This window comes from Amblyomma americanum, chromosome 8, assembly GCF_052857255.1.
Source record: "Amblyomma americanum isolate KBUSLIRL-KWMA chromosome 8, ASM5285725v1, whole genome shotgun sequence".
Classification (NCBI taxonomy): domain Eukaryota; kingdom Metazoa; phylum Arthropoda; class Arachnida; order Ixodida; family Ixodidae; genus Amblyomma; species Amblyomma americanum.
The window spans coordinates 21,241,915-21,269,401 of record NC_135504.1 but is presented as its reverse complement, the minus strand read 5'-3'; the positions used below and the strand labels follow the sequence as shown (position 1 = coordinate 21,269,401).

Below are 27,487 nucleotides of genomic sequence, written 5' to 3'. Positions count from 1 at the left end.
AGGCCACCACAACTGATGGCTTCCAGACAAAGACCACTAGCAATAGCCTTGGTACGCTAAGCCTATGTCCATTGTCACAATCTTAACTCCGTTACGGCATCACTATTAGACCTATTATACGCTGAGATTATATGCATTGTCACCATCCTAACTCCGTTAAAACATCACTATAAGAGAATTTTCATCTACTTTCTGGTCGGCGCCCTTAGGCGGTCGTTTAAGCACCGCTCTTTGTCCTGCACAGAATATATGGCCTAAGTGCGGGCGATAGCACGAACCACTTCTCTATAGTGACACACATGAGCGATGTCTCGCCTTGTCTTGCAACCACCTGCATTTTCGCAATATATACGACGGCAAAGTAATGCACACCTTGTTTGGTGATGAGAAAACCAATGGTACCTTGCGTCTGCTATAGCCACGATCCTGAGTTGACGTCGTGACACACCTTCTACGCCTACGGCAAGGCCTGGCCGTGGATGCGCACATCCTCGGATCTTATGGCTTCCAAAGAGGGCGAGAGAAAAAGAACAGTTCGCCAAGAGGATGCTGGGGCGTGATGATGATGAAAACATTTTAATGTGACCAAAACTGGCGCTCGGTCCCCCTATTCGAGTAATCTGTCGGATCTTGCAGGTGCTCTTGACCTTGTCGCTATCAGCATACGTGTCTCGATGCTGCCAGTAAACAGTCGGAAGGTGCCAAATGCGTCCGTCATCTCGATTCTCTCTCTAATACGTGTTGCACGTTTTTCTAATTAACCACCACACTGCACACGCCGAGATTTTCACAGGGATTTATTTCAGACAACCTTCGGTCAAGACAGCCCACTAGAAATAGCCTAGCTCATTCACTGTGATGAAACGTTGTTCGCAGCAAAGCCTGTTTTACTGCAAAAACAACCGCATTGAATATGCACCAGTTTCTGTAATTGCTCCAAGCACCATCCCCTGCATGCAAGAATAGAGGCTTTACGCTAGAGAGCAAGGCAGCCGAACTACCCTAGACGATTCTAACGCTGGGAGCGCAGGCAATTACTATACGGCCCCGTAATGTGCCTACATTAATGATTCATATTACATGTTTTCCGGCTACAAATAACCGTTACAAGGAAGCCGACGAGATGAATATGGAAATGTATCAGTCAATTCCCACCCAGTACACGCACCCTGAACCTCAACGACACATGCCGTGTAATACACTCGCAACAGTTCGCATTAGGAACACCTTTAACCAGCGCTGTTTACGGAGACTCCCATCAGTGCTGGAATCTTGTCGACTGGAAATATTGGGAGTCGGCCCACCGCGAGGAACGGGCAAAGAAACTTTCACGCTTATCCTTCGAAAAAAAAATGATCCCAGCCAAATATTATAGGCCTGACTTCATCAAAAATAATGGATACCGTTGGCTGTTCCGCAAAAAACTGCAACATCCACGAAACCAAATAAACTGCAACCAAAACAAACTGGCTAATGTTTAATTTTTAAGAACAGATGGGAAAGTAAACAACCAGGAAGAACATCAAAGCAAGTGCTCAATATGTTACACAAACTGCCAGGGTGAACATACTTACGTCGCAATGCAGATGAACGAATAAATGCTCTTAGGTAAATGTAATGTGGCGGTGGACCAGTAAACGAAATGTGCTATAAGTTCACACCAAAATAATAATCAAAGTAATAATAATAATAATTGGTTTTTGGGGAAAGGAAATGGCTCAGTATCTGTCTCATATATCGTTAGACACCTGAACCGCGCTCTAAAGGAAGGGATAAATGAGGGAGTGAAAGAAGAAAGGAAGAGGAAGTTGCCGTAGTGGATGGCTCCGGAATAATTTCGACCACCTGGGGATCTTTAACGTGCACTGACATCGCACAACACACGGGCGCCTCAGCGTTTTTCCTCTATAAGAACGCAGAGCCAACTTCCTCCCCGCCATCTTGATTGATTTGGTGCTCACGTGGCCGCCATCTTGTCTCCTTCCTCGGTCCGAGCCGACACCTTGGCCTTCTCCCTCGCGGCCGCCATCTTGGCTGTCGCGTTGCTGGTTTGTGTTGATCGTGAACCAACCGACCTTTTCGGGAAATTCTTCCGGAGAAATATCCTCCCCTTGAACAACAACCTGCATTTTCGCCGAAAATATCCGGCCATGCTAAGCCCCAGGGGTCGGCGGCGAGGCGCACCGGCGGTTGGCCGGCGGGCAGTGGTCGAAGTCGACGCCAGGTCGAAGGCAGCCGCCGGGACGACGCGTCGAAGTCGAGAAATAGCCGAAAATTAGATCGACTAGCCGCAATTTTGGTATCCAGGTGATCCTGGCGACTTCCGCTGATGATTGTAATCGAAGTTGGCTTGAGCACAAGCATAAATCCGCCAGGAACATCGAAAAACCGGGGAGCGCACGCAAGATACGTCCGCACGCCTCGGCGTCCGAGGCCAAAAACCAACCCATCCAGGAAAGCAAAACCATGAGCCAACCAAGCTAAGCACATGCTTTCACACGTCTACTCGGTTTAGCTACGTCTCGAAACCCGATCACTTTTTCAGCATGTGTTGTAGCAGAACAGACTGGCTTCGGCCAACGCATGGCCAATGCAAGCGCCAGTGACTGCAAAACAAGGAAACCTCATGTAATGGCCAACTTTATTGTCCAATTTTTTTTATTGCAAATTATAAATTTCAAGGCACATAAACAACAAACAACAATGTTGGCACCCGCACTTTTCGGACAGCCCATGAAACAACATAACCAAGGAAATCCTTCGCCTTGGGGGCCTGCAAGAAAACAAAAGGTGCAATTAGTGGCGGCGTGGCTGACTCACGCTAACCTCGAAATTGTTCCGTCGAATTTGAATCAAAGCCAGCTCTAACCTCTTACAACGATCACCACCGATTAATAACTGCTCATACCAGGCTCGCGGAGCAGCAATTGAAATACACTGATTAGGCATTTCTTCCAAGAAAATAAACCCCTTATTTCATCGTCTCCGATTGTTTGCGATTGTTTCCGATCGCAAAGAACGGTTTTTGATCTCTATGTTGATCACACTAGGTATCTATAGAGAATGCTTAAAAACAGTGACAAGTGGCACATTCAGCAATCTCACAGAACGGACTCCGAGATCCATGCTTCCGCTCGAAAAGGCCAATGTCATCTAAATAGGCAAATAGCAAACAAATCACCGCTATGAATTGAACTCTCACCATTATGCTCTATTCAGGCAGTGAACACTGTCAGCCCCTTCGTGGGACATACTGCGCATCCCCATTTAATATCTTGTAGCGTTACTTGTCCATGCACCTCAGTCCAAACTAACTGCCCATTTATGCCTTGTTCATATTTATTGTATTTTATTGTTTTACTTCTTTAAAGACATTTTCTGGGCTTCTCTCCTTGAGACATTATCGCCCCAATTCCCTTTCCCACGCAGAGTATGCTCTAAACAGAAAGGAGTAAAAAGGGAGTAGGAAAGGGAAGTAAGCTGTCCTATGCGCTAGAAGGCAGCTTACTCTCTTCCTTACTCCCATATGGGCGTATATTTTTGTTTAGAGTGTAGCATGCGAGCTAAAATCTCTGGTTTAAATTAAAGGGCTTCTCCCTCTCTCTGTCGCAAAGGGACACCCGCGGGGCTTGACAACTATCTGACGGCTATGCAGTTGAACGTCGCGAAGGCTGCGGTTTTTTAAAGTTGGATCGCATTTTTGTGCAGCTACGATATGCTCTCAAGCAGCAGAAATCCGGTTAAATTTATTTCAGGTTCTTCTCTGCCTTCAATACATACAGCATATATGAGTATAGCAAGTCGGGACGCAGGCAGCCAGAAAAGAGAAAATATCGCCGGACAGTGGTCAATAACTTTTTGTTAGGAGAAGACAAAAAAAAAGCATACGCAAAATTTTGGTTCTGCGCTCATTAAAGATGCACAGATGAACTAAGCGCAATTAAACAAACACGTGAAAGCCACACAACACAGGGCAGGCGCTGTGTGTTAATGTCCCTGTTCAGTTGCGCCTGTGTGATGTACGTGTAGCTTACAATGAACCAAAGTGAAACACTTTAAATTTCGATCATAGAATTTGGATCAAAATTCTCTCGTTTTTAATTTCGTCTGGTGGTAAACTTCTTGTTTAGGTAACACAAAAAGAATTCAAAACCGACTAATTTTTTTCCTCGTGGAGGAATTCGAAGCAGCAGTCCTGAATGTGAGCGGAGCAGCACTTCACAGTTAAGTCGTCTCTCACTCCGACAAAACGCGTTAAGAATTGTTGCTATACGTCAAGAGTAACGGGAGAAAATGTCCACTTCGTGTCGCGTATATCTTGTCCTCTACGTGTTGCGCACATGTCCAACATTCTTGGACAAAAAAATGAAATTTGGGAAACTAAGATTCTGGTATTGAAATATTCAAAGTCCATTCTTCCGATATCTGGAAGAACCTTCCTTTTATACTGTTTCCATCACTCGCATCGAGCAGTTAAGACTGTAATAGAAAACCAATGAGGAACACTTTGGACTGTAGCAAAAACGTTAATAGCACAAAATGCAAGCCTGCAGGCGGGAGGTTGGGGATATATTGATCGTTGTAGTAGAATCTTACAATATATGAGGAACAATCCGCTCATAATACCCTCCCTATACCGCATGTAACACCCTCCCTGCAAAGGCCCTTAAACGCTTTCCCGTTGGAAGAGGCTTTCTCCAGAACTGTTGGGTATGACGTCAGTGGTACGCCTAAAGGCTCACCGTACCCGGAATGCAGGGCCAGCGGACAACCTCCTCCATTAGACGAAGTACATGGAGGCCTGCAGTTCCTGCAGCACCTTGACGGCCTCCACGTATTGGGCAGTGGTCAGCACTGCGTCCCCGCCGCCCTCAGACGACTGGCTGACCGCGCCTGACGTCTCCAGCTTGCTGGCGATGTGCTGTTTTGCGCGGAAGGCGGCCAGGTGCGCGTAGTACACAGGGGCCGGGATGCTCACGCTCCTTGCACACCGGGAGTATGTGTGGCACAGGTAGAAGCTGAGCTTCTGCAGGTCGTCCGCGCTGAACTTGGAGTCATCCCACACGATATAGTAGTGGGCCGGCCGGCTGGTGCCCTGCGGGAGCGCACAGGAGTAAAGTTATTCATGTGCCCAGGTTCCGAGTGCCATGTCGGGCAGGGTCGCTTCGCATCGTGGTATGTGGTGGTGCGGTGTGGTCCTGCTTGTGGTGCGATGTGATGTGGGGTGGTGTGTGCGGTTTGAATACACTTATTTTATTAGCACTCATTACGTGGGAAGGAGAGTGTTTAAACGCAATATACAAAAACTGGCAGTGCCTATGAGCACAGCACGTGCTCGCCTTGCTCTTAATGCTGCATGCACAACGTGTTCCTCTCTTTATTTGGCCTTAGATGCCCTCGCGCCGATAAATACCGTTAATAACTAATATTTACTGGCTGGCTGTCATTAGCGCATTGGTCGGTCATCGTCATCTATGTCGCTGTCCCGACTTCGGGACAGCTTAAAAGACGAGGCATACAAGCCGACGCGACTATTTAAAAAAAATATATTTTTGGCCGTTTTTTGAGACTTCAAAGCCGCGTTACACTTTAACGTACGAGCAACCAGGCCTAGCCGAACATCATGCGCTTCTCTTTTCACCCAAGCCTATGCATTCTTTGTCTCAGTAGACGCCACCCCGAAAAGAAAAACTAATGACCACATCCACGTGACAGCATCATTCCGCACTGGCCATAGAGGCCCCCCGTGCGCAACTTCGGATACCGCTTCCTCAAGGTCGAACGATGACGTCACAGTCACTCACAGCGCTCCTGGTGGCCTCAACGTGAAGTGGAAAGCTTCCGTCACGCTCTTGCGGGCAGGCGATCTCGGAGGCCATGCTTCCGTTTTCTCAAGCTGTGGAAGCCCTCCACCGCAGGCGCTCGCGGTGTTTGTAGCGCACTAACAACGCGACGCAACTGTGGCGACGCCGGCGCCCGGACTATTTCATCCCCAAATTCATAAACGAAGACACCGCAGACCATTTGCTCCCACTGACAATAGCCACAAGAGCGGAGAAGAGGTTGCCTACCTGGATGCCGAAGTGGCTGCAGAGGAAGAAGTCGAAGTCCAGCGGGTGCGTGACCACCGAGTCTACGGTCGTGCCTGGTGGGACGTTGCGACACTTGCCCACGCCGTCGCGGTCGTTGGCGGGCATGAACCTCGTGTGGTGCCGCTTCTGGACCACGATGAACGTCAGTGGTGGCTCGTAGGTCTCGGTGGGACACATTTCCGCACACGCCAGCCGGATGGCGCTCACCTGAGAGATTCGAGAGCGGAAACAAAGAAAAACTTGGTCAGGGATTAAAGGCCATTCGACGAATCACGATATATACTTGGTACAGAATGTAAACAAAACGCTTTAGACCTTCACGAACCCTGCTCTCATATCTTATATAATTGTCGTTTGGGAAAAGCTCTATGGTGAAGAGCAGCGTTTTTTTAGAAATGCTATTATCGGTTGTAATCTGGTTAAACGAGCAGTTTCAGCAACTGTTCAGCTCAACGGAAGTGCAGCTTTTCCAACCAACGCCGAAATGAACAGCAGTCAGCTGCAGTTACTCGGGCACACTCCGCTAAAATGAGTTCACGCGGTCTACATTCTGGATCACATGATCGGTTTATATACATAACTCTAGGCATTGACTTACTATTTGACTTCACTCAACTAAAGTTTCTGTGCAAGCGTGGCGTTTGAGTATGCCGTCGGTGAACAACCACACAGAGCCAAGAAAATTCAGTAGAGGAACGCCCGGCTTCACCGCTCAGCCGCTGTTTTCCTGGTGCCACTTAGCGGTGTTTTTTTTTCCTGGCTACTCTAATTCGAATACAGTGGGATACAACTCAAGAATGAAGACGCTTTTCTCCGTAAAAGGACCCCCCCCCTCTTCCAGCCAATGGAGTCGGCTTATTCTTACGAACCTGCAAGGTTGACAATGCGGCGAGCGCCGCGACAATGACAATAGTGGCAATAGTCTCCCTTGTGAGGGGGGAGACAAACCCATTTCATCTGCCACTCCCTCCTTGGTTACCCGAGCATGTTCATGAGAATTTGTCTACGCCATTGGCTGCAAGAAAGTCCATTCGGGGGGAAAAGTTGCTTGGTTCTTAAGTTGTATCTGACTATAATGGAAGTTATTTAGTTGTATATATAGCCAGGATAGCAAGATGTGGCAGCCGGAAATGCCGTCGACTCGGCCGATGCAGCGGGTCAGTAAACTGGTCCAACTGCGCATCTCTACTGAGCTGAGATGTCAACAGCAGGTGGCGCTGCCTTTTATTACCCGTGCCACACGCGCACTAGAAATAACTGCAGATGTTTGTAGCCTTAAGTTTGCCTATGCCATTATTTTCGGAGCTGGCGCAACGCGTCCAGATTTAACGACATTACAAATTATTGGCAGATTTATTGATATTACAGATTCGCAACTATAACAGAGGTGATTACAATCCAATCAATGACGAAATTCAAATGTTTTCTGATAATATTCTGACGCCCTCTTTTCAATATAGGTCAGTATTAGACAACCGCGGGTTCAATTTAGAGACAAGCTCGCCTAACTTGTAGCCAAACGTGTCCCGCTTGTCACGCTATCAAATCATAAATCTAAGCTTTGCTTTACAAGAAAGCATCGACACATGAGAAATAACAAAAAACGGTTGTAAAAAAATGCAAAGCACGAATGTTCGCCCTGCCCGCGGGGTAAATATAAAACCTTCCTAAAGCTGTGTAGTTTTGGCCTTTGTGTCGAAAAAAATATATATTTTTTCAAAAGGCCTTCCTGCGCTACTTAAGAACAATAAAAGCAAGCCCTTCAAAGCAATACGTCCGAACAGTGTCAGTAATGATATATCAACACATGATATTCACAGCGCCCCCTACTTCGATGCGGAATGTCCTAAAGCTTTTAACTCGTTTTTCGCATATATTTTCACCAAGAAGATAATCCTTACATCCCCTTCTGGTCTTGATGAAATTAATTGACAATACTAAAGAAATACCATTTCTGTCTCCAGCATCATCTTCCTTCATAACTTTAAGCAGTCAATATCTACAGGTGAGGTTTCCACCGGTTGGAAAATAGGAAAGGTTGTACCGGTTTTCAAAAGTACTAACCAACACTCGCACGGAAACTGACGACTTGCACCTTTTTGGACTTTGCCAAAGCATTTTATCGGGTAGAACATTGCCGACAAATATCTAAGCTTTGTGCTCTCAAAGTAAATTCTTTAACTCTGTCATGGGTCCGTAGTCTTCTTTCTAATCGCCAGCAGTTCCCCGCTATTAACAATTATTAATTTCCTGTTACCGATGTTACATCGGGTGCGGCACTAGGAAGCCTTCTCGGTCCATTACTATTCTTAATTTACATTAATAACCTGCCAGCAACAATCTCATCTTATTGCGCATATTTGCTGACGACTGCATTATTTATTCACCAATAAAATTTACTAATGGCCACCTTGAACTTCAAAGTGACCTCGATTGCAAAAACGACTTGTGTAAAACGTGTCTAATGACTTTAAACATTTCTAAGTGTAAGATAATTACTTTTAGTCGAAAATCAGTCGCATTTTCCCTACCTCACTAATAACGATACATTGGCTCGGACTACGCAGTATAAGCATCTAGGCATCCATATTTCACCAAACCTTTCTTGAGCTAAACACACAACCACCACTATCGCTAATTCTTCCCGGTCACTAGTTTTCCTTCGCCGTAACCTGCAATGCACTACCCCTGACATGCGTGAACAAGCCTACATTACTTTTGTAACACCGCAGCTAGAGTACGCTTCATCCATCTGGTCACCTCATCGGAAACATCTAATAGACAAGTTGGAAGCTGTTCACAATGGGGCTTGTCCTCTCATTTCGCAAAACTGCAGTTATCCAGTGTAACCCCAATTAAAGACCGAACTTTCGCTCCATCCGTTGCAAATTCGTCGCGATATTGCCCTTTTATCTATATCCTACCTTTTTGAAATAAATGTTTTCTGCTACTACTACTATCTATCTTTCACAAATACGTCCATGCCACTGATTGACCGCCAGAACATCTGCAACCTCCCTCCTACTTATAACATAGATTACATAATAACTCAGCTGTGCCGCATTTACGGCAACACACATGCTTTCCACTTCACGTCACTCCCGCGTGCCAACCGTCTCTGGAACGATCTTCCGGACTGCATCGCCCAGCAGGCCAATCATGTAACCTTTCGCAAACATCTACTCAAGCACTTCGTTGATAACGCTTAGCACGTCATTTATATACTCACGGGTCGTATAAATTTGTTTTCAGCAGCTTTGAGACTGTTGCCTCTTTGGTTCTGTCGATGCGCAGCTTTGCTCATTTATGCCTGATATGTTTTCTTTTGCTTTTGTATCCCTCTTTGTGAATTTCCCCTGTTTTTGTTCCATGACACAGAGTTTTTTTCACTTTTATCCCTCTTTGTGAATTGCGATATCTTATCTGAACTCACCTGTTTTTTTGTGTTTTGCTGTACATTTACTATATGATTTTTTTATTTCTAAGCTATGTTGTACAAATTTCAGTATTTGACCCCCCCCCCCCCTCACACACACACAATGCCTCTCCACAGGACTGTAAGGTATCTGTAAATGAATAAATAAATAAATAAATAAATCAATAAATAAATAAATAAATATATGACTAAATAAATAAATTCACGGTGATGATAACACCTTCAAGGGAGTAAAAAAAATCACCTGAAAATAAATAGTGTCAATGAGCCAGTATCTCAGAATGTCATTCAAATATAATATAAAAATAAATTTGTAGAAAATGCCACTGTTCTTGCTTGACAACATGCAAAAGTAGAACTCGCGTGCCAGCTAGCTCACAGGCTAACAGTACTTCGGAATTGCTGGTAAAAATGGTGCTCTTTATGAATAAACCATTATCCACAGGATAGTAACTTCTCACAAAAAAAGTTGCATATCTTTCTGCATGCGGAATGGGGACAAGAGTATACACTGCTCGGGCGAATGAGTTGTGGCGAACTCAGTAGGTCGCAAACGGCAGTTAGTCTGTCTAATGCCATTCAATACGAGTGCGTGACACTGTTCCGATGGCGTTAAAACTTGATCACTAAGTAATTAATGACATTAAACATGACCTTGTGGCACTGGTATAGCACCTCTAACTGTCGTTCAGTTCAACGGACGGTCAACTGCACAGCCGTTAATATCGCCCGAGCGTAAAACGGGTGACACACGGAGCGGGCACGCACAAAACCCAACCACAAGCCTCAGTCTTGGATGTCTACCACCTTTTGAAGAAAAACGATCAAGCTGACGTCAACTAACACCGAGAAGACGTCTCCAGAAATGAATGTCCCGAATGTCCTGAAATTATAGCGCTGTGGAGATCTATTCGGTGCCGTTACGTATATGCACAGCAAGTCCGCTTGTCATAAGACAAAAGGTTATCCAATGACGCTAGCGGCATTGAATGCGGTATAGCTGTCTTAACAAGATGAGCGTTTAGTGGGCACAGTATTGTAGTAGGCGCACTTGCTTACCTCATGGTTACGGACTTCCAAGAACTGCCCCTCGCTCACTCCGTCTCTGTAGAAGACGATCCGCTGGGGCTTGTACCTGGTGGTGCGGTAGAAAACCAGTAGCAATTCCTTGACCATGTCCTTCAGGTCCTTGATAATTTCCACTCGCGCCTTAGCCTTGGAGTCTTCAATCTGTACCCGAATGGTGGCGTGAAACTTGGACGGTACAGGGTCTAGGCTTCCGACGCACGCGGCGATGGATGGCCTCACCTTGTCTCCAGGCGATGGGTGCGACACGTCTGCTCCGATGACGATCACGGGACTATGTAATAGCTTTGGCTTCTCCTGCATCAGGAGACTATTGTTGATGCCGCCCATCTTGGCGTTGATCTTTTGGCACAGGTTTTGGATGAGCGCTGCGTTACACTTTTGGACCACGTTGTTGTCCAAGATGCATTGTGTGCGCAGGGAGAGCTCAGTCTCTGCCACCTGCTTGATCTCAGCGTAGTTTGTGGTTTTTGTTATCACAGCCACAACCATCTCCAACTTCGGGTACTGCTGGCGCTGCTCCGTGAGAACGGTCCTCATGGGCTGGCGGTTTGTGTCGAACGTGATGACCGCAAGCGGCTGCGCAATGCGCATGCCCAGTTCTTGGCCGATGCGGATCAGCATCTTGATGAAGTTGTCCAGGCAGTCTTTGTGCGTGAAGCGGCTCACGTTGAGAACAATCCACTGTGTCATGGACATCGCCTTGTGGAAACGCTGCCCTCGGAGATCCCACGTACCGTCGCGTGGCTTGCACATGGTGTTGTTCTCAAAAACCAGAGTTGGCGGGTCGAGCACTCTGCCCACAACCTGAGTGGGTTCGGAGTTGATCTTGACGCCGAACTCTCGCAGGTACTTCTCCGAGGTGCTGACCATGTCGCGCACAGACTGACGAATCTCCAGGAAGCGCTTGGCTGGCGGCTTGGCCGTGCGCTTGATCATCTCGGCGGTCTGACTCTCGTCGAGTTTCTTCCGACAGTGCTGGCCTTCGGCCAGCTCGCACACCTCCAGAGGAATGTAGACCGGATGCGTCGGGCTGCCACTCTGCACGCAAGGGAAGTTCGGGTAAGACAAGCGCCTGTAGCGGCTCTGGAAGTAGTCAGCGACGGAGATCTGACTACCTTCTGATTCAAAATAGATGTCCTTCGCAGCTTCCCTCGTGATCTTGACCACTTTGTACTTGCGCGGGTACGGAAGGTGCGTCACTTTTACGCGGAGTCCTTTGAGCTCCCTATTCAGCCGCACGTACTGGTTGTCGCGCAATGACCGTAAGTCCGCGGGTGTCAACACACGCCGGCTGTCGAAGAACCTGCACATGAAGTCTACTAGTGGAAGCGACTCGTAGAATGCTGTTGCTGACATGTCGACGTTAAGCATGGGCTTCCATTGGGCGGGTCGAACACTCGTGTAGTAGCCAAACCACACCTCCCGGCCTCCTCCGAGGTCATTGTGCTCGTTGGGTCCCGGCGGTCTGAAAAACGAGCGTCCAACCGGCGCAAGGTTGATCGAGGGGCTGTGCCTCAAGACGATGTCGATGGCCTGGAGGACTTCCTGGGGCACAGTTTGCACGCGCTTTTGGAAGACGCCATGCAGGGCATCCAGGTTCACGGTGGCTGCATACTGGATCTTGATGATAAACTTCTGGCTTCTCTGGTCTTCCTCGAGGTCGACTGTGAATGTCCGCTCGCGGAAGTTGAGCTGGCGGCGCGTGTACAGGTTCTTGCGGCCATCGAAAGCCGGGATGCAGTTGGCCAAGTCTTGCCGGTACATCTTTACTAGGAGCTCAATGACTATCCTGTTGATCTTTGTACTGAGGCATCGGTACTTTTTCTGCTCAGGAACCTTGGTCTCCTGGGCAGTCTCCGATGAGATGTCGACGTCGTAGTGGTAGACGCTGCCGGTCGGTATCTCAATGCTGAAGTGGTTGGCAAGGAGTTGTATGGTCCGGCCCAGCTGGCCGTGGGCGGGCCGCCGCGGGAAGTGAGAGGGCAGGGTTCGCTCGAGCTCCTGCGCCGTGATTGGTGGTAATTAGAGCAGGGCATGAAGAAGTAAGTATGCACGCACTGTTTCGTGTGTTGAGCGTCACACAAGTTTGGCCGAATGGTCTTAGATCTACACTATAGTGGAGGACCGGTTCAGGTAGTCTTAACGGGGAAAGCCTCCTGCACCCCGTGTGTTGTAGCGAGCCTATTAAAGGACGGCGCTTGAACATTAATATCCTCTCCTGAGAATGTTTTAAATGTTTTGTGCAAGCGAAGTTATCTGCAGTTAATATCTAAATTTCAGCGTCTTCTAGCCTTTCTATCTCCTTTCATCACTCTTTTCATGCTCACAGGTCGGCGCTCTTCAGCCAGCCCTACCCACTCGGCCCCACAGCCGGTTGCAGACGCGTTCGGGAATTTTCCCGGTAATGGGGGGGGGGGGGAGGGCTTCCTGAACCGCCGAAACGACACTTATTATTGGCAGCGGCCACAATAGCTGCCATACTTCTGAATCTAACCGACAGACACATCTCAACAAAAATACGCAGGAGCGCGAGGCGGAGAAATGCGCGGGCGTGAAAAAGTCGCTGGAAAGAGCTCGCCAACCTTCACTCGGGATTGTGGGTTCTGTGCTCAATGTAGGAATATATGGTTAAGGTGTTTATGACGAAAGCTCGTAGTACTTCAGCGAGGTTATCTACACGGTTGGTGAAAAGTTCCGGGGCCACAGGGCTTGCTTCCTTCATCGGTATATCGTGGCATTTAAGGTGCGATTAAAGCTATCAAGGTTCGCAGAGTATAGAACGATACCTCTTCCGCCCTCTGCGGATATTTTTAGTCTTTGGGTGTGTCATGTCTGCCTGATTATACAGCTCAAAAGCAGACCCTATGGCCTGGGAACTTTTGATCTACCCTGTACTTTCCTCGGAAGGTATTTCAAAGCCTTGTTCTATCTTGAGCACATATGACAGGGACAATCGGGTCGATTGCAAAATCAAGGAAACGGACTGCGTGGTTGTGGTGTACATCAAAAGCGAGACAGTAAGTACTAGTTCTTTCTGTGCCTTAATTTATTTATTCAGGGAACCGAGCCCATGATAGCGCAAGAGCTCAAGTATTTCCTCCAAGGTTTCTGAACCACTCAAAGGGCAACTGTGGGCGAGTTTGAATGTTTTAGACGTGGTATTGTGTTCCTATTCGCATAACATTTCTTGGAAGTCAATTCTGTGTGCCTTTAAAAACGTTTTTCAAAATACTGAGTAGAAGCCCTTTAAACCAGCAAAAGCAAAGAAAGCCGAAACTAAAACTGGGTTTCTCCCAAAGAATGATGTCAAGACAGAAGCTTGTCGTCATGCATACTGTCACAAAAACGTTCGGCGCGTTGACTGACTGAACTGGAGACTGTAAGCGACAGACCACTGTTTGTGTGAAATGACCAAAAACAAAGGTCTTCATTTTCTTCTTGCGCAAACTCCAAGCAAATATCGAACGGCATGCAGCTGGTGACGTCACACGTGCAAGGTCGCCCGCAGAAATCGTCCCGATTGGGGCGACAAAATTGGAAAAATTTAATTATTCGTGCTGAAACAAACCGACGCCCGGCGGCGAAGCTCGGCACAAGGGACTACCGTGGAAATTTCGGCATTCGTGGAGGCCTAAAAAGACGTCGCCGCTGCCCATTAACAGCGAAAGGTGAACAACATTCACACGAATTTTTCTGTGAATTGAGAATGTGCAGACGCGTAATTTATAAGAATCAACAGCTGCAGCCCAAGGAAACATCAGTTTTCCACAGTGGATGTTTGGGCTCGACGGTGCACTATTTCGCTTGGAGTAAAAGCGCATTTACTGCGTGAATAAAAAAGACAATACACTCACCGCGGTGGCTCGGTGGTTAGTGTGCTCGGCCACTGATCCGGTGTTCCCAGGTTCGAACCCGACCGCTGAGGCTGCGTTTCGATGGAGCCGAAACGCTAAGGCGCCCATGTGCTGTTCGATGTCAGTGGACATTAAAGATCCTCAGGTGGTCGAAATCATTCCGGAACCCTCCACTACGGCACCTCTTTCTTCCTTTCTTCTTTCAGTCTCTCCTTTATCCCTTCCTTACGGCGGGGTACGGGTGTCCGCCGATATGAGAGACAGGTACTGCGCCAATTTCTTCCTCCACCCCCCCCCCAAAAAAAATGTTGCGGATTGGCCCCATAATAATAATAATAATAATAATAATCGGTTTTGGGGGAAATGAAATGGCACCGTATTTGTCTCTTATACTGTTGGACACCTTAGCCGCGCCGTAAGAGAAGGGATAAACGAGGTACTGAAAGAAGAAAGGAAGAGAGGTTCCCTAGTGGAGTAGACGCCAGGCTCGTTAGGCTATGGGAAGCCAGACGTGCTCTAATTAAGAGGTGGAAGAAACAGAAACACAACAGGAAGCTCAAACTTAAAATAGCAGAAGTTATAACGAAAGCAGAGGAGTACGCAGTACAGTTGGCGAAAACGAACTGGCACCAATTCAGTGACTCCCTCAACGGAACTCTGAGCACAGCTAGGACATGGCATATCCTGAAAGCGCTCATCTATCCGACCAAAACCAAAGGAGAAAACAATAAAGCAATATACCGATTAATCCACCAGTTTGAAGGAACCGATGACAAACTCCTGGACAAAGTGCGCATCAAGTGCTTCGGGGACACAAACCCGATAACCTATGCAAGAGATTATCGGGGGAAAGAAAATCCAAATCTAGATAGACCCATCATACGAGAAGAAGTCTATGCAGCAATTCGGACCACAACCAGGAATACGGCAGCGGGTGCGGACAAAATCAACAACGCACTCATCCGCAACCTCAGTGACGAGCTAGTCGCAGAATTAACCGATTTCCTCAACAAGCACTGGGCAGCGGAGACCGTTCCCGAGGATTGGAAGCATGCAGAGGTGGTTATGATTCCAGAGCCGGGTAAAAAGCTACAGATGGAAAACTTAAGACCCATCTCCCTCACATCGTGCCTCGACAAGCTGTACGAGAGAGTGGTAACATTAAGGCTACAGCAATACATGGAGGATCACGAACTCTATCCCAACCGTATGTTCGGATTCAGGGCGAAGCTGTCGACCCAAGACGTACTTCTACAAATCAAAGAAAGAGTTCTAAGTAACGTCCTTAGGGACGGAGAGAACGTAATAATGACACTGGATATCAAAGGAGCTTTTCACAACGTAAGCCACGAAGCCATCCTGACAGGCCTGGACGACCTGAACTGCGGCAGGAGGGTCTTCGGTTACGTCAAAGCTTTCCTCTCAGATAGAACAGCGACGATAGGGGTGGGAGAACTCCGGTCGAAGAAGTTCCACACCCCTAACAAGGGAACTCCCCAGGGCTCGGTCATCTCACCTACGCTTTTTAACGTTGTAATGATCAGCCTTGCAAAACAACTTAAGGAAGTCGGAGGAATACACCATGCCATGTATGCCGACGACATCACCATCTGGACAAATACGGGCTCACTAAAAGAAAAGGAAGAAATACTATAGGAAGCAGCGACCTGCGTAGAGAACTACGTAAACGCGATAGGGCTAGCACGCTCCACCGAAAAATCAGAACTGTTTAGAGTCTGGAGAGGGAAACAAAACCGCACAGTCCCGAACAACGACGAGCTTAGGCTCAACGTCTACCCAGAGGGAAAACCCATACCGGAGAAAACACGCATAAGAATCTTGGGCATGTGGATACAATCAAACCAACGGTGTACACATGCACTTGCTCTACTCAATGCTTCCACCCTACAAGTTGCCCGCATTATCACGCGCGTCTCCCATAAACGCTCGGGGATGCGAGAAGAAGACACGCCAAATCTGGTCAGGAGCCTGGTGATCAGCCGAGTCACCTACAGTCTTCCATATTACAACCCAATCAAAAGCGAAATCCAACAGATTGATGCGATTATACGCAAAGCATACAAAACAGCACTCCATCTACCGCAATGCACATCCACAGAGAAGCTTTTAGCACTTGGACTTCTTAACAACTTTGAAGAACTGAGAGAGGCACAACACGTCGCACAGTTGCAGAGACTACAGCAGACTCCGTCTGGCAGGGAGCCTCTACAGAAGTTGGGATGCAACGAACAAATACAAGAAATCCAGCGAACCGCGGCTATCCCAGACGGCATACGGGGCACAATTAGAGTGACCCCCATTCCCAAGAACATGGACCCCAACCTACACGAAGAACGCAGAAAGGCGAGAGCCGAGTACATTCAAAAATCACTAGCCCGCCAGACAACAACGGTGTATGTGGACGCAGCCACATACCCCAAAAGGACGGGACAAAACAACCCCAACGCGGTAGCGGCTGTGATAAACTCGGACATGCGGGAAATCATCAGCGCGTCGCTACGGGACTGCAAGGTAGTCGAGGCTGAAGAAGTGGCCGTCACTCTAGCGGCAGCGGAGGGCTACCGGACTAAGCGATCCTTAACAATACTAACCGACTCTCAATCGGCATGCCGAAACATCATGTTAGGCAGAATAGGTCACAGAGCGCTCCGCATACTCCGCTCTGGGGACCTACCCAAACAAAGCACAAAAGAACCAATAAAACATACAAAAGTATGGACGCCAGGACACGCGGGAGTGGAAGGCAACCAAGCGGTCGACAGGTTAGCTCGAGGGTACGCTTTTTACCAAGCTCCCCCGAGAAGCGACCTCGAGGAAGCCGAACCTGTCCCTAGAGATTACTCGGCAATCTTAAACCACTACAAGGGCTGCAGGAAACGGTACCCCCACCACACAAATCTCTCTCCAGTGAAGACGCCGTCGCCTGGAGGCTGCTACAGACGGGCTCATACCCGAATCTAAATACACTCAACAAAATACAACCCACAAAATACACAGACAAATGCCCATGGTGCCATGAAACACCCAAGCTCTATCACATAACGTGGGCCTGCCAGAAAATAGAGGTGGCACCAAAAATACCAAACCCGAGTGCGGAGCAAAGGGAAGGAATGCTCTCCAGCGACCGTCAGGACGTCCAACTTGGGCTAATCCGGCGAGCACAGCTGGCAGAGGCATCCAGCGGAGCCCTGGACTAGGGGCAGACGACCATTGCTAAGAAGACGGACGACACACCTGACTCCGCCAAATTGCTCACCGACTCTCTAGAGCTCAATAAACGTTTTCCTTCCTTCCTTCGACCACCTGGGGATCTTTAACGTGCACTGACATTGCACAGCACACGGGCGCCTTAGCGTTTACCCGCCGAGGGGCTAAGTGGTTAGCGCGCTCGGCTACTGATCCGAAGTTCCCGGGTACGAATCCGACCGCGGCGGCTGTGTTTTTATGAAGGCAAAACGCGAAGGCGCCCGTGTTATGTGCGATGTCAGTGCACGTTAAAGATTCCCAGGTGGCCGAAATTATTCCGGAGCCCTCCACTACGGCATCTCTCTCTTCCTTTCTTCTTTCACTCCCTCGTTTATCCCTTCCCTTACGGCGCGGTTCAGGTGTTCATCGATATATGAGACTGATGCTGCGCATTTACTTTCCCCCAAAGCCCATTTTTATTATTACTTAGCGTATTGTCTCCATAAAAAGGCAGCCGCCGCGGACGGGTTCAAACCCGGGAACCCCGGATTAGTAGGCGAGCGCCCTAACCACTGAGCCACCTCAGTGGGTCAGAATTCCGGCACAAATCATTTAATACAGCCAAGGTTTAAGCCATGAATGGTTTGATATCAAGAATGAAAATTTTCATCCGCGTGATGAGTTTTGGGATCTAGTAATCATGGAAATATTTATTATGAATTCACACGTACTGCGCTATATAAAAAAATCTGGTACGGAGCATTGTATTGTAGTGCGTTGTATTGAGTTGTACGGCGTATAAGCAACTAAGGCTATCATCTTTAACGTGCACTGACTTCGCACAACACACGGGCGCTTTTGCGTTTAGCCTCCATAAAAACGCAGTCGCCGCGGTCGGGTTCGAACCCGGGAACTCCGGACCAGTAGCCGAGCGCCCTTACTAATTAGCCACCGCGGCGGGTTCGATTAGCTCCGCTAATCCAGGATATACAAAGCGAAAAGCGAGATTGAGTTCTCCACGGACCCACGGAGCCGTTAGTGCACATTTTCTTTGGTGAAAATGAACGGTCTTTGCAAAGTTGTCAACGCCAATGAACTCTATGAACGCCATCGGAACACTTGTTTGGTTTTTGAGGAAAGGAAATGGCACAGTAACCGTCTCACATCTCGGTGGACACCCGAACCGCGCCGTGAAGGAAGGGATAAAGGAGGGAGGGAAAGAGGAAACTAAATTTAAAGTTGGATTTTAAGGAAATGTGCGGCGGTGCGCTGCGGCTGAACACCTGTGGCTTGGTGCTACTAGTGGCACATGCGCAGTAGTGAGTAGGGATCGAGAGAGAGAGAGAGAAATGCGCCGTGTGTCGTCACTGCTCCTCGTGCATGCGCAGCACGTCTCTCCAGGAATCATGCGAAACTGCGCAACCTGTGGCCAGTAAAGCTTCCGCTTTAAAAAGAATTTCACACGCTGGCAACACAACACTCGGCCGCTGGTGCGTAAGTACTGAACCCAAAGGCTAAACCTGACAACGCACCAATTCCTTGAGCCACCCTTTATCCAGGCGACGACTGAGGCCCTGAACCTCACAGAAGAAACTGTGAACATTGAAAATTGATTTTCGGGAAAAGGAAATGGCGCTGTATCTTTCTCACATATTGGCAGACACATGAAACACGCCATAAGGGAAGGGAAAACGGAGGGTGTGAAAGAGGAAACGAAGAAAGAGGTGCTGTAGTGGAGGACTCCGAAATAATTTCAATCACCTGGGGATCTTTAACATACACAGACATCGCACAGCACGCGGGCGCCTCAGCGCTTCGCTTCCATCGAAACGCAGCCGCCGCGGTCGGGTTTGAACCACTCATCTAGATATGGTCGTTACGTCACAAACTTTCGTTTTAAATTTCGCCCACTCGCCTTGTCTATCTCATTGTTGACCAAGGAACCCATTGCGGTTCTCAAACGTTGTTCTTTATCTTGACTTTGTCAGAAGCTAAATCTGATGTTTCACTTCCAGAGCGTCCTTACGTCAATCACTTCCACGATGCTTGCTACCCACAGAACTCCGGACGCCGCCCTCGATCTGATTAAACGGTGGTTCATCTCCTTTCATATGCCACTCCCTGTGATGTCACGCAGGTCCAACGGGATTGACTAACCATGAAGTCATGAGAACCACTCGACGCCTTTGGCTGGAGGGCCTCTTTCGAGAGGAACATGCTGCTTCGTTCATGAGTTGTATTATACGGGGTTTGGTTCTCGTACCGTCTGTGCAAGTCGATGTTTTGGAAAGGTGATGTTTCCTCTTGCCTTGAAGCTAAAAGTTAAACCCCATTGTAACAAAGCGGTTTATAACGAAACAACTGATATAACGAACAAATTATGATTGCACGTGGAAGCTCAGCCAACAGGGGCTATAATGAAGCTACGCTTACATAGAAATCATCGCCCGAAACTTTCAACTTCGTGGTAAAGAGGTTCAACCGTTTTAAAAAGGTCCAACTGTATAAGGACCGCTGGCATAACAAGCTGCACAGCATGGTTTATAACGAAATAATGGATATAATGAAGGAATTACGATTCCCCTACGAAGCTCGGTCAACACTGCATATAACGAAGCAACAGCCGGGAAAGAACTTTCAGCTTCGTTATAACGAGCTTACACGAGCTACATGGCATGGCTTAAGATAAAGCCCTTTTGGGCAAACAGTACGCACCTTGATCCTGACATCGTCGCCTGGAGTCGCCTGGTCGCAAGCTTCAGGGGTCTGCTCTGTCACCGCAACGGGCGGCGTGCATGGTGGCGACGGTGGTAGGGCAGCTGCTGCCGGCTGACTGCCACTCACAGCGGCTGCTGCGGATGCAGGCCGCAGGCTGCTGGCAGCTACGTTGGCGGAACCCGCGGCGGCGGCGGCCCCGTAGCTGGGACGGGAGGCGCTGGGCTGAGCAGTGGGCTGAGCTCTGGGCTCCACGGCAGGGGTCGGGCCGCGGCTGATAGCGCGCGGCTGCGGGCTGGCCGCGGCGCCCTGCTGCAGTGCTTGCGCGAAAGAAACCCGCGACGGACCAGCGGGCGACGGAGCAGGAGCGGCGTCACCGGCTGGCGACGGAGCAGGAGCGGTGGCTTGATTGCCACCGCTGGCCGAAGGCACCGCTGCGAGCCGAAAATACCCATTTAACGTCGGCATGATATATCTGCTGCGTTTGCGATGATAGCGATGGTTACGACACGCATATATACACCGCCGAAAGCAGAAGACTGGACAGCCGTCGTGGGTTTCGGATCCCATCGGCGGCATGTGGTTGGTTTCCTTCTGCTTTATAATCAATTATCTTTAAAAAGTTTCGTTTTCTTTTCATGGGGGTGTAACGTCACAAAGAGAGAGAGAGAGAGAAAGACGGAAAGGCAGGGAGGTTAACTAGGCAACACCCGGTATGCTACCCTACACGTGGGAAGGGGAACGGAGGAAGAGAGAGAAAAGGGAGAGAACAAAGGGATATGATCACTTTTCCACGTGTCCGTCGGCCGTTACTTGCAGGGTACACAGGGTACACACTGATTGTTCACAATCTTGCACTCAGTCCTGAGTCCTTCAAGAACTTTAAAGGTGCCTTCAAAGCTGTCCTCTGCGATGAAGGCGTACTCCAAGGACCCGGACTCTTTAACAAGTTTTTGCCGAATTAAGCGCCCACGGATGAACACCACATATTATTAAAAAAAAACATCCCTTATGCTTCTTGGTTCTGTCACTGTTGGCCTCCGTCATGTATCTCATAACGAGCACCACTTGTCCCTTCCCTTGTCTGCTCAACGGTAAAACACAGATGGTATAGAGTACCTAGTCGAGGATTTGACGGAATGCCGTCTGGTCAGGTCAGCAGAATGAATCTTCGGTTTACTGACCATGTGAATGTGGTCAGCTGACTTCAGCTAACATATCTAACATGGTCAGGGACCGAAAATTCAGTATACTGTGGGCAAGAGCATACGTCACAATAGCCGTCCCAACTAAGACAGATGTGCAAGCCGACAATGGCATGCTCCGTGACTACACACGACTAAACACGCAGCGCCCCCAAACAGCGTCGTAAAGCCTTTGCACTGAAGAACTGAGTGCGAGGCCCTAGCTGTCGCACAGGGTCTTAATTTTCACACAAACGTGATCGGCCTTCCTCCCACAGCAACGAAGAAGCAACAAATGTCCTACCGCGCATTCAATATATTTTCGACACACGCGCACGCTTTCCGTCTAGTTGTATACTTGAGAACAACAAAAAAACAATTTTAAATTTAACTTCGCTAACCCTGGAATTCAGCGAAAAGCAAGGACGCTTGCTAAGCGCCTGTGGCTCGTCCATGGCAGCGCCTGCTTGGACCGCCGTTCTACAGTACGTACCCACACGACCACGTGGCTTAGACGTAGTATCTCATGGTCTTACACCCCCATCAAATGTATTTAGGGTCAAAGGTGAACCCAAATGTCACCTAATGTCAAAGGTCAAAGATCAGAGGTCAACGAAAGGTCATGGGTTAAGGGCAGAGGTCAAGAGTTCCACGCCATAACTGTACCACGTACGGTCATACATGGCTAACGTGCTTGGGATGAAGGTCATTGGAGGCCATTCTCCGGCCTATGCGATGAATGCTTTACCAAACGTGGTGAAGCTTTTCGCTTCGTGTTCAACTGCAGTGACTTCTTTAGTTTCCCTACTTTTAAAGGGAAGCCTGTTCCTGCGTTCCGCGTCGTAGTCGGTGTAACATATGCTGCTTGACAGGTGGCGTGTTACGGAGTGTGACAGGTGACGTGTTGGCAGGTAGCAGCAGAGCGAAGCGCCACCTGACACGGCGAGAGGAATGGACAGCCGGAAGGCGGCTGCTACGGGACGATGCCGGAGGGTCGCTAGCAACGTAACAGGAACTTGCCAAGCGGTAGCAAGCGGCTTGCGAAGAGCTGCGCTCAAATTCCGATTTACCGTCTGTCGTAATGGGTCGTCTGTCTGTCTCTTACTGCCAGGAATAAAGAAAGGAAAGTGCACAGGCCTGCTCACTGGCTCTAGCCGAGCCACAATCGCTACCACGTGCAGATAGTAGGAGAGTTGAAAGATGGGACAGAAAGACAGGACAGTAAAGACGCGCTAAAGACAAGGCCGATCCCGGAGGTAGTGCAATACCGGGCCAACCGGTGGCGGGAAAGAAGCATCCTTCAAACTCCCCGCCACATTTCTAAAAATAAGTCCAACTTGGACCCGTAACAGATACTCCACGGGTCCGGACAACTATAATGGGGTCTCAATTTTTTTTTCATTTATATATCGGGCGTAAAGAATGCACCTTTCGTACCGCGGGCAACGCTTGCTGTCACGGAGGATGTCAACACATGCTGGTTGTGTGAAACGTTTCCCCCAATCCCTGACTTTCCTCGAAATCGACGGACTCCCGAACATCTTCAACGCCAATGCCAATGATCACAATTAACGCGACAGTGGCGGCTGCGTGACGTCATAGGTGTCATGTGGTTTCTCCTCGGTTGGAGGTCAAACTCGCGTACACGGCGAAGAAGGTGCGGAGGGTAGTAGAAAAGTCTTCGCTTCACGGGAAGGGGACGATGCGGTGGCTGCCTATCCGTACTGAGCTGCGATGTAGGGGCTCTCGCACATGTGGCGACGGCTCCTTGTCACGGGAGGTACCTGTTGCTAAACCATTTTCGTCAATTCTGATGAGGCGGCTGTTGCGAGTCCTTTCTTCCAATCTTTCCTCTCATATCTCGTTTAACTCTACTACTGTCTGCCCGTGGTAGCGATTGTGGATCAGCTTGAGCTGGTGGGCGGGTTGCTTTTCATTCTTCCCTAAGTCGCAACCACAACAACAAAACCCTGCCACTCATCGCACCACACAGCGGGACGCCAAGCTGTTAAGCCGGCTTGACTTCACCCGAGAGGCCCATAGAGTGCGCACTCTTACCTAGAAACAAGAGACGCGCAGTCACGATAAACAGCGACCACAATCCGGGGAAAGACAGACCTTTGCTGAAAGTTGAAAATTGGTTTTTGAGGAAAACAAGACGCAGTAACTGTCTCGCATATCGTGGCCCACACCTCAAACACGCCGTAAGGGAAGGGATAGAAGGACTGGGAGCAGAAAGGAAAAAAAAATGAGGAGCGCAGTGGAGGGCTCCGGAATAATTTCGGCCACCTGGGCATCTTTAACGTGCACCGATATCGTACAGCGCACGGGCACCTTTGTGTTTCGCCTCCATCGAAACGCGGCCACCTTTGCTGAAAGTTGAAAATTGGTTTTTGAGGAAAACAAGACGCAGTAACTGTCTCGCATATCGCGGCCCACACCTCAAACACGCCGTAAGGGAAGAGATAGAAGGACTGGGAGCAGAAAGGAAAAAAAATGAGGAGCGCAGTGGAGGGCTCCGGAATAATTTCGGCCACCTGGGCATCTTTAACGTGCACCGATATCGTACAGCGCACGGGCACCTTTGTGTTTCGCCTCCATCGAAACGCGGCCACCTTTGCTGAAAGTTGAAAATTGGTTTTTGAGGAAAACAAGACGCAGTAACTGTCTCGCATATCGCGGCCCACACCTCAAACACGCCGTAAGGGAAGAGATAGAAGGACTGGGAGCAGAAAGGAAAAAAAAATGAGGAGCGCAGTGGAGGGCTCCGGAATAATTTCGGCCACCTGGGCATCTTTAACGTGCACCGATATCGTACAGCGCACGGGCACCTTTGCGTTTCGCCTCCATCGAAACGCGGCCGCCGCTGTCGGGTTCGAACCCTGGTACTCCGGATCAGCAGCCGAGCGCCCTAATCACTGAGCCACCGCGGCGGGTAATCCGGATAGCCCAAGCAAAAATGCAGTGGAAACAGATTAAGGACGATCAAAAGCGATACCCGAAAGACGCGGGTTCGATCCCGGCCGCGGCGGTCGAGTTTCGATGGAGGCGAAATTCAAAAGGCTCGTGTTCTGTGCGATGTTGGGGCATGTTAAAGAACTCCAATGTAGTCGAAATTTCCGGAGCCCTTCACTACGGCCGCTCTCATAGCCTAAGTCGCTTTGGGACGTTAAACCCAAATAAACCATAAAGAAATCGTAAATGCGCTTAGGGGATTAGGGTGCGGAGCTGCGGAGGTGTTGCTATGCACCAAGAACGGACTAAAACCAGACGGCAGCGCTCGGAAACGTGCCGTGGATCAAGGCACTGACCAAGCGGAAGAGCGTTCCACAGCACCTGCTCCGTGTCAGGTCATCAGCATGGCCGGAACACACAGGCGCACGGGCGACGCGTGCAGAAGCGCGTGATCGAGGTGCGGCGAGACGCACAGTGCGCATGCGCAAGGCGAACGTTCGGCAAGGCATTCTCGGCAGGAACGCGCCGCCGGTCACAAATGCGCGACTTGGCTGGACCCCCTTTTATTTGTTCTATCAAAAAAAAAAAAAACGACGTGATGCGAAGCGACGCGATCCTTTGTATTGGGTTATGAGCTTCGGTCAGGTATTTCACGTAATCTGTTAGGAGTGACGTTGGTAGCATCCCTGGATGTTAGTAATTTTGTTCACTGCGAACCCATTCTGTCGTGTAGCAATGCTACCGCTAGGTCATATATTCCCTAGACTGCAGCATCAATGCAAAACGGTGGTCTTAACAAGAGATACTAATATTAATGATATCGAAATAGTGCATTGTCCACAACGCAGGTTTTAGCTTGAGCAAGCTGAAGGCTTTGCCATTTGACTAAGCATGCGCGCTTTGTTCGGACAAAGCAAGGCAAGAGTCTTCACAGCACGAGGTCATCGCGCCCATTGCCGGCGTTGCATATGGCGAGACTAAGAACCACGAGGACCGGAGACGCGCAAAGGGCCGCGCGAACCCGAAGCTTTTGCGACGTACGCAATCCAAACGCTACTTCACATGCAAGCGGAAACGCTATTGATTTCTGCCGCCACTGCGCACAAAGCCGTTTCGAGCCATCGCGGCGGGGGAAGCGGCCAGAGTGAAGAGGTTCCAAAAATATCTAAATTTTTCGCTGCAACGCGCTGCTCGATCGCTATATTCGCTCAGTCGCTTGCACGTGAATCAACCTTAACGCGATATAAAGGCTCTCGAGGTCGCTTCGGCTCAACCAAACCAGGTATTTTTTTTCTCTAAAGTCACGTTCACTCACGCTCACATATAAACGATGGTGCATAATAGCGAAAACAAACGGGTAACGAAGCTCGTGAATTTCGTTCAGCCTTCTCGCAAAAATTTAATGCTTTAGAACACAATCATCATAGCCCACGAGGTTAGGCCTAAAGCGACCACCATGTGATGACGCCAGATGAACAAAGGGATCGAGCGCCCAAACGACAACGGCGGAGGCCACAGAACCAAAAGGAAATTCGCTACGCACCTGGAGGTCCAGCAGCTGAGTCGTTTTTCTTCTTGTCTTTGCGCTTTCCTTTCCCCATTTAGATAGCGGGCCACAAACACAAATGGCAGTCACCGGAACGGACGTCTTCACAGCCTGCGGTGCCACTGGAGAAAGGCAAAAAGGCGGCGTTGTTACTCTTTTATAGTGACTTTTTCCGCTCCGCGATTGGCTCATATGCGACGGCACGAGCTGCACGTGTTCCGTCGTCATTGGCTGCTCTTGGAGACGTCATGCGCGTGCCGGCGCTTCTGCCTCCAAGAACGCATAAATAAAAAAAACTGTATGGAATCAAAGGGAATCGTCGTACGATACCGCGTTACCCCTTCACCTTATGGGAACGCAAAGTCCCGGCGCGTCTCGAACACGCGCGCTGTGGAACTCGAAGACAAGTGGAGGGGGACTCCGCTTCGAAACCCAAGTAGTCCTAGAAGCTACTTTGCCGAGAGGGTCTAGTTCGGAATATACATAGGCGCATACCAAGGTCACGGGCGTACAAAGTGAGAAAAAGTTACGAGCGCTGTTAGCATTCATTTCCCATTTTGTGCAAGTCCGTGGTTTCAGCTCAGAGATCCATCCACATGACTGAGCTACCAGAAAGCGGCGAATAAAAAAGTGTAGCGAATTGTCAACATTTCTGGCTTTTACCTATGCCTCTATATATTTATTAATGCATCCGTTTAATTCATTTTATTCCCACGTGCTAGCGTGGTTAGGCGTTAGGTGCCTTAGCCAGAGGACGTGGGAACAAAGTCTAAGAGCGACGGCGCCGTTTCGATGTATACGCGAAATTATTTAAAGAACCCTGTGTGTTCGAAGTTACTGCAGTACCCCCCTATACGACGGCCACGTTTGACTTCAACCTGTGTTTAATGCTGGCTATCGAATTCAGGCAGAGCGCCGAGTAGAATGGCAATGCAGTCGCCACGTTTCGCTTGATGAGCGCGAACGGCAAGTGTAGTTTAAATATTTAGCTTAAACGCTTGTCGGTACCTCGTGTTCGGGAAAGAGGCCACGCTGGGTAGAACACTGCTGCCTACCACAGCAACGCCAGCATCAAGGAAGCGCCACGTGACAACGTTTAGCCGCCGCGGTGGCCCAGCGGTTGCGGCGCTCGGCTGCTGACCCGACAGACGCGGGTTCGATCCCGGCCGCGGCGGTCGAATTTCAATGGAGGCGAAATTCTAGATGCCCGTGTACTGTGCGATGTCAGAGCACGCTAAATAACCCCAGGTGGTCGAAATTTCCGGAGCCCTTCACTACGGCGTCTCTCATGGTCTGAGTTGTTTTGGGACGTTGAACCCCTCAAAGCAAACCAAACAACGTTTTCTTCCTTTTTTTTGATGTCAGGAACGCTAGATGATAATGGAACTCCGTTACTGCAGCGTTGTGCT

General features: G+C 49.1%; 1 protein-coding gene and 1 pseudogene across 1 annotated transcript; both read right to left on the bottom strand.

Moving 5' to 3' along the window:
• Window positions 1-757: 757 nt before the first annotated feature.
• On the bottom strand, window positions 758-26,177 carry LOC144102210 (protein argonaute-2-like). The gene is made up of 6 exons (XM_077635521.1): window positions 26,076-26,177; window positions 20,394-20,827; window positions 10,588-12,618; window positions 6,072-6,299; window positions 1,962-2,123; window positions 758-769 (listed from the first exon to the last, which is right to left on the bottom strand). The coding sequence occupies exons 1-6, from the start codon at window positions 26,131-26,133 to the stop codon at window positions 758-760; spliced, it is 2,925 nt and encodes a 974-aa protein (XP_077491647.1). The 5' UTR covers window positions 26,134-26,177.
• LOC144102888 (U2 spliceosomal RNA) lies at window positions 22,812-22,954 on the bottom strand (annotated as a pseudogene).
• Window positions 26,178-27,487: the final 1,310 nt, after the last annotated feature.

Coding starts and splice junctions, on each gene's coding strand:
- LOC144102210 (XM_077635521.1), bottom strand. CDS start 26,133: ATGGGGAAAGGAAAGCGCAAAGACAAGAAGAAAAACGACTCAGCTGCT. Junction 12,619..20,393: donor GCGACGATGTCAGGATCAAG/GTGCGTACTGTT, acceptor ATCACGGCGCAG/GAGCTCGAGCGAACCCTGCC. Junction 2,124..6,071: donor GCAGCCACTTCGGCATCCAG/GTAGGCAACCTC, acceptor GCGAAAATGCAG/GTTGTTGTTCAAGGGGAGGA.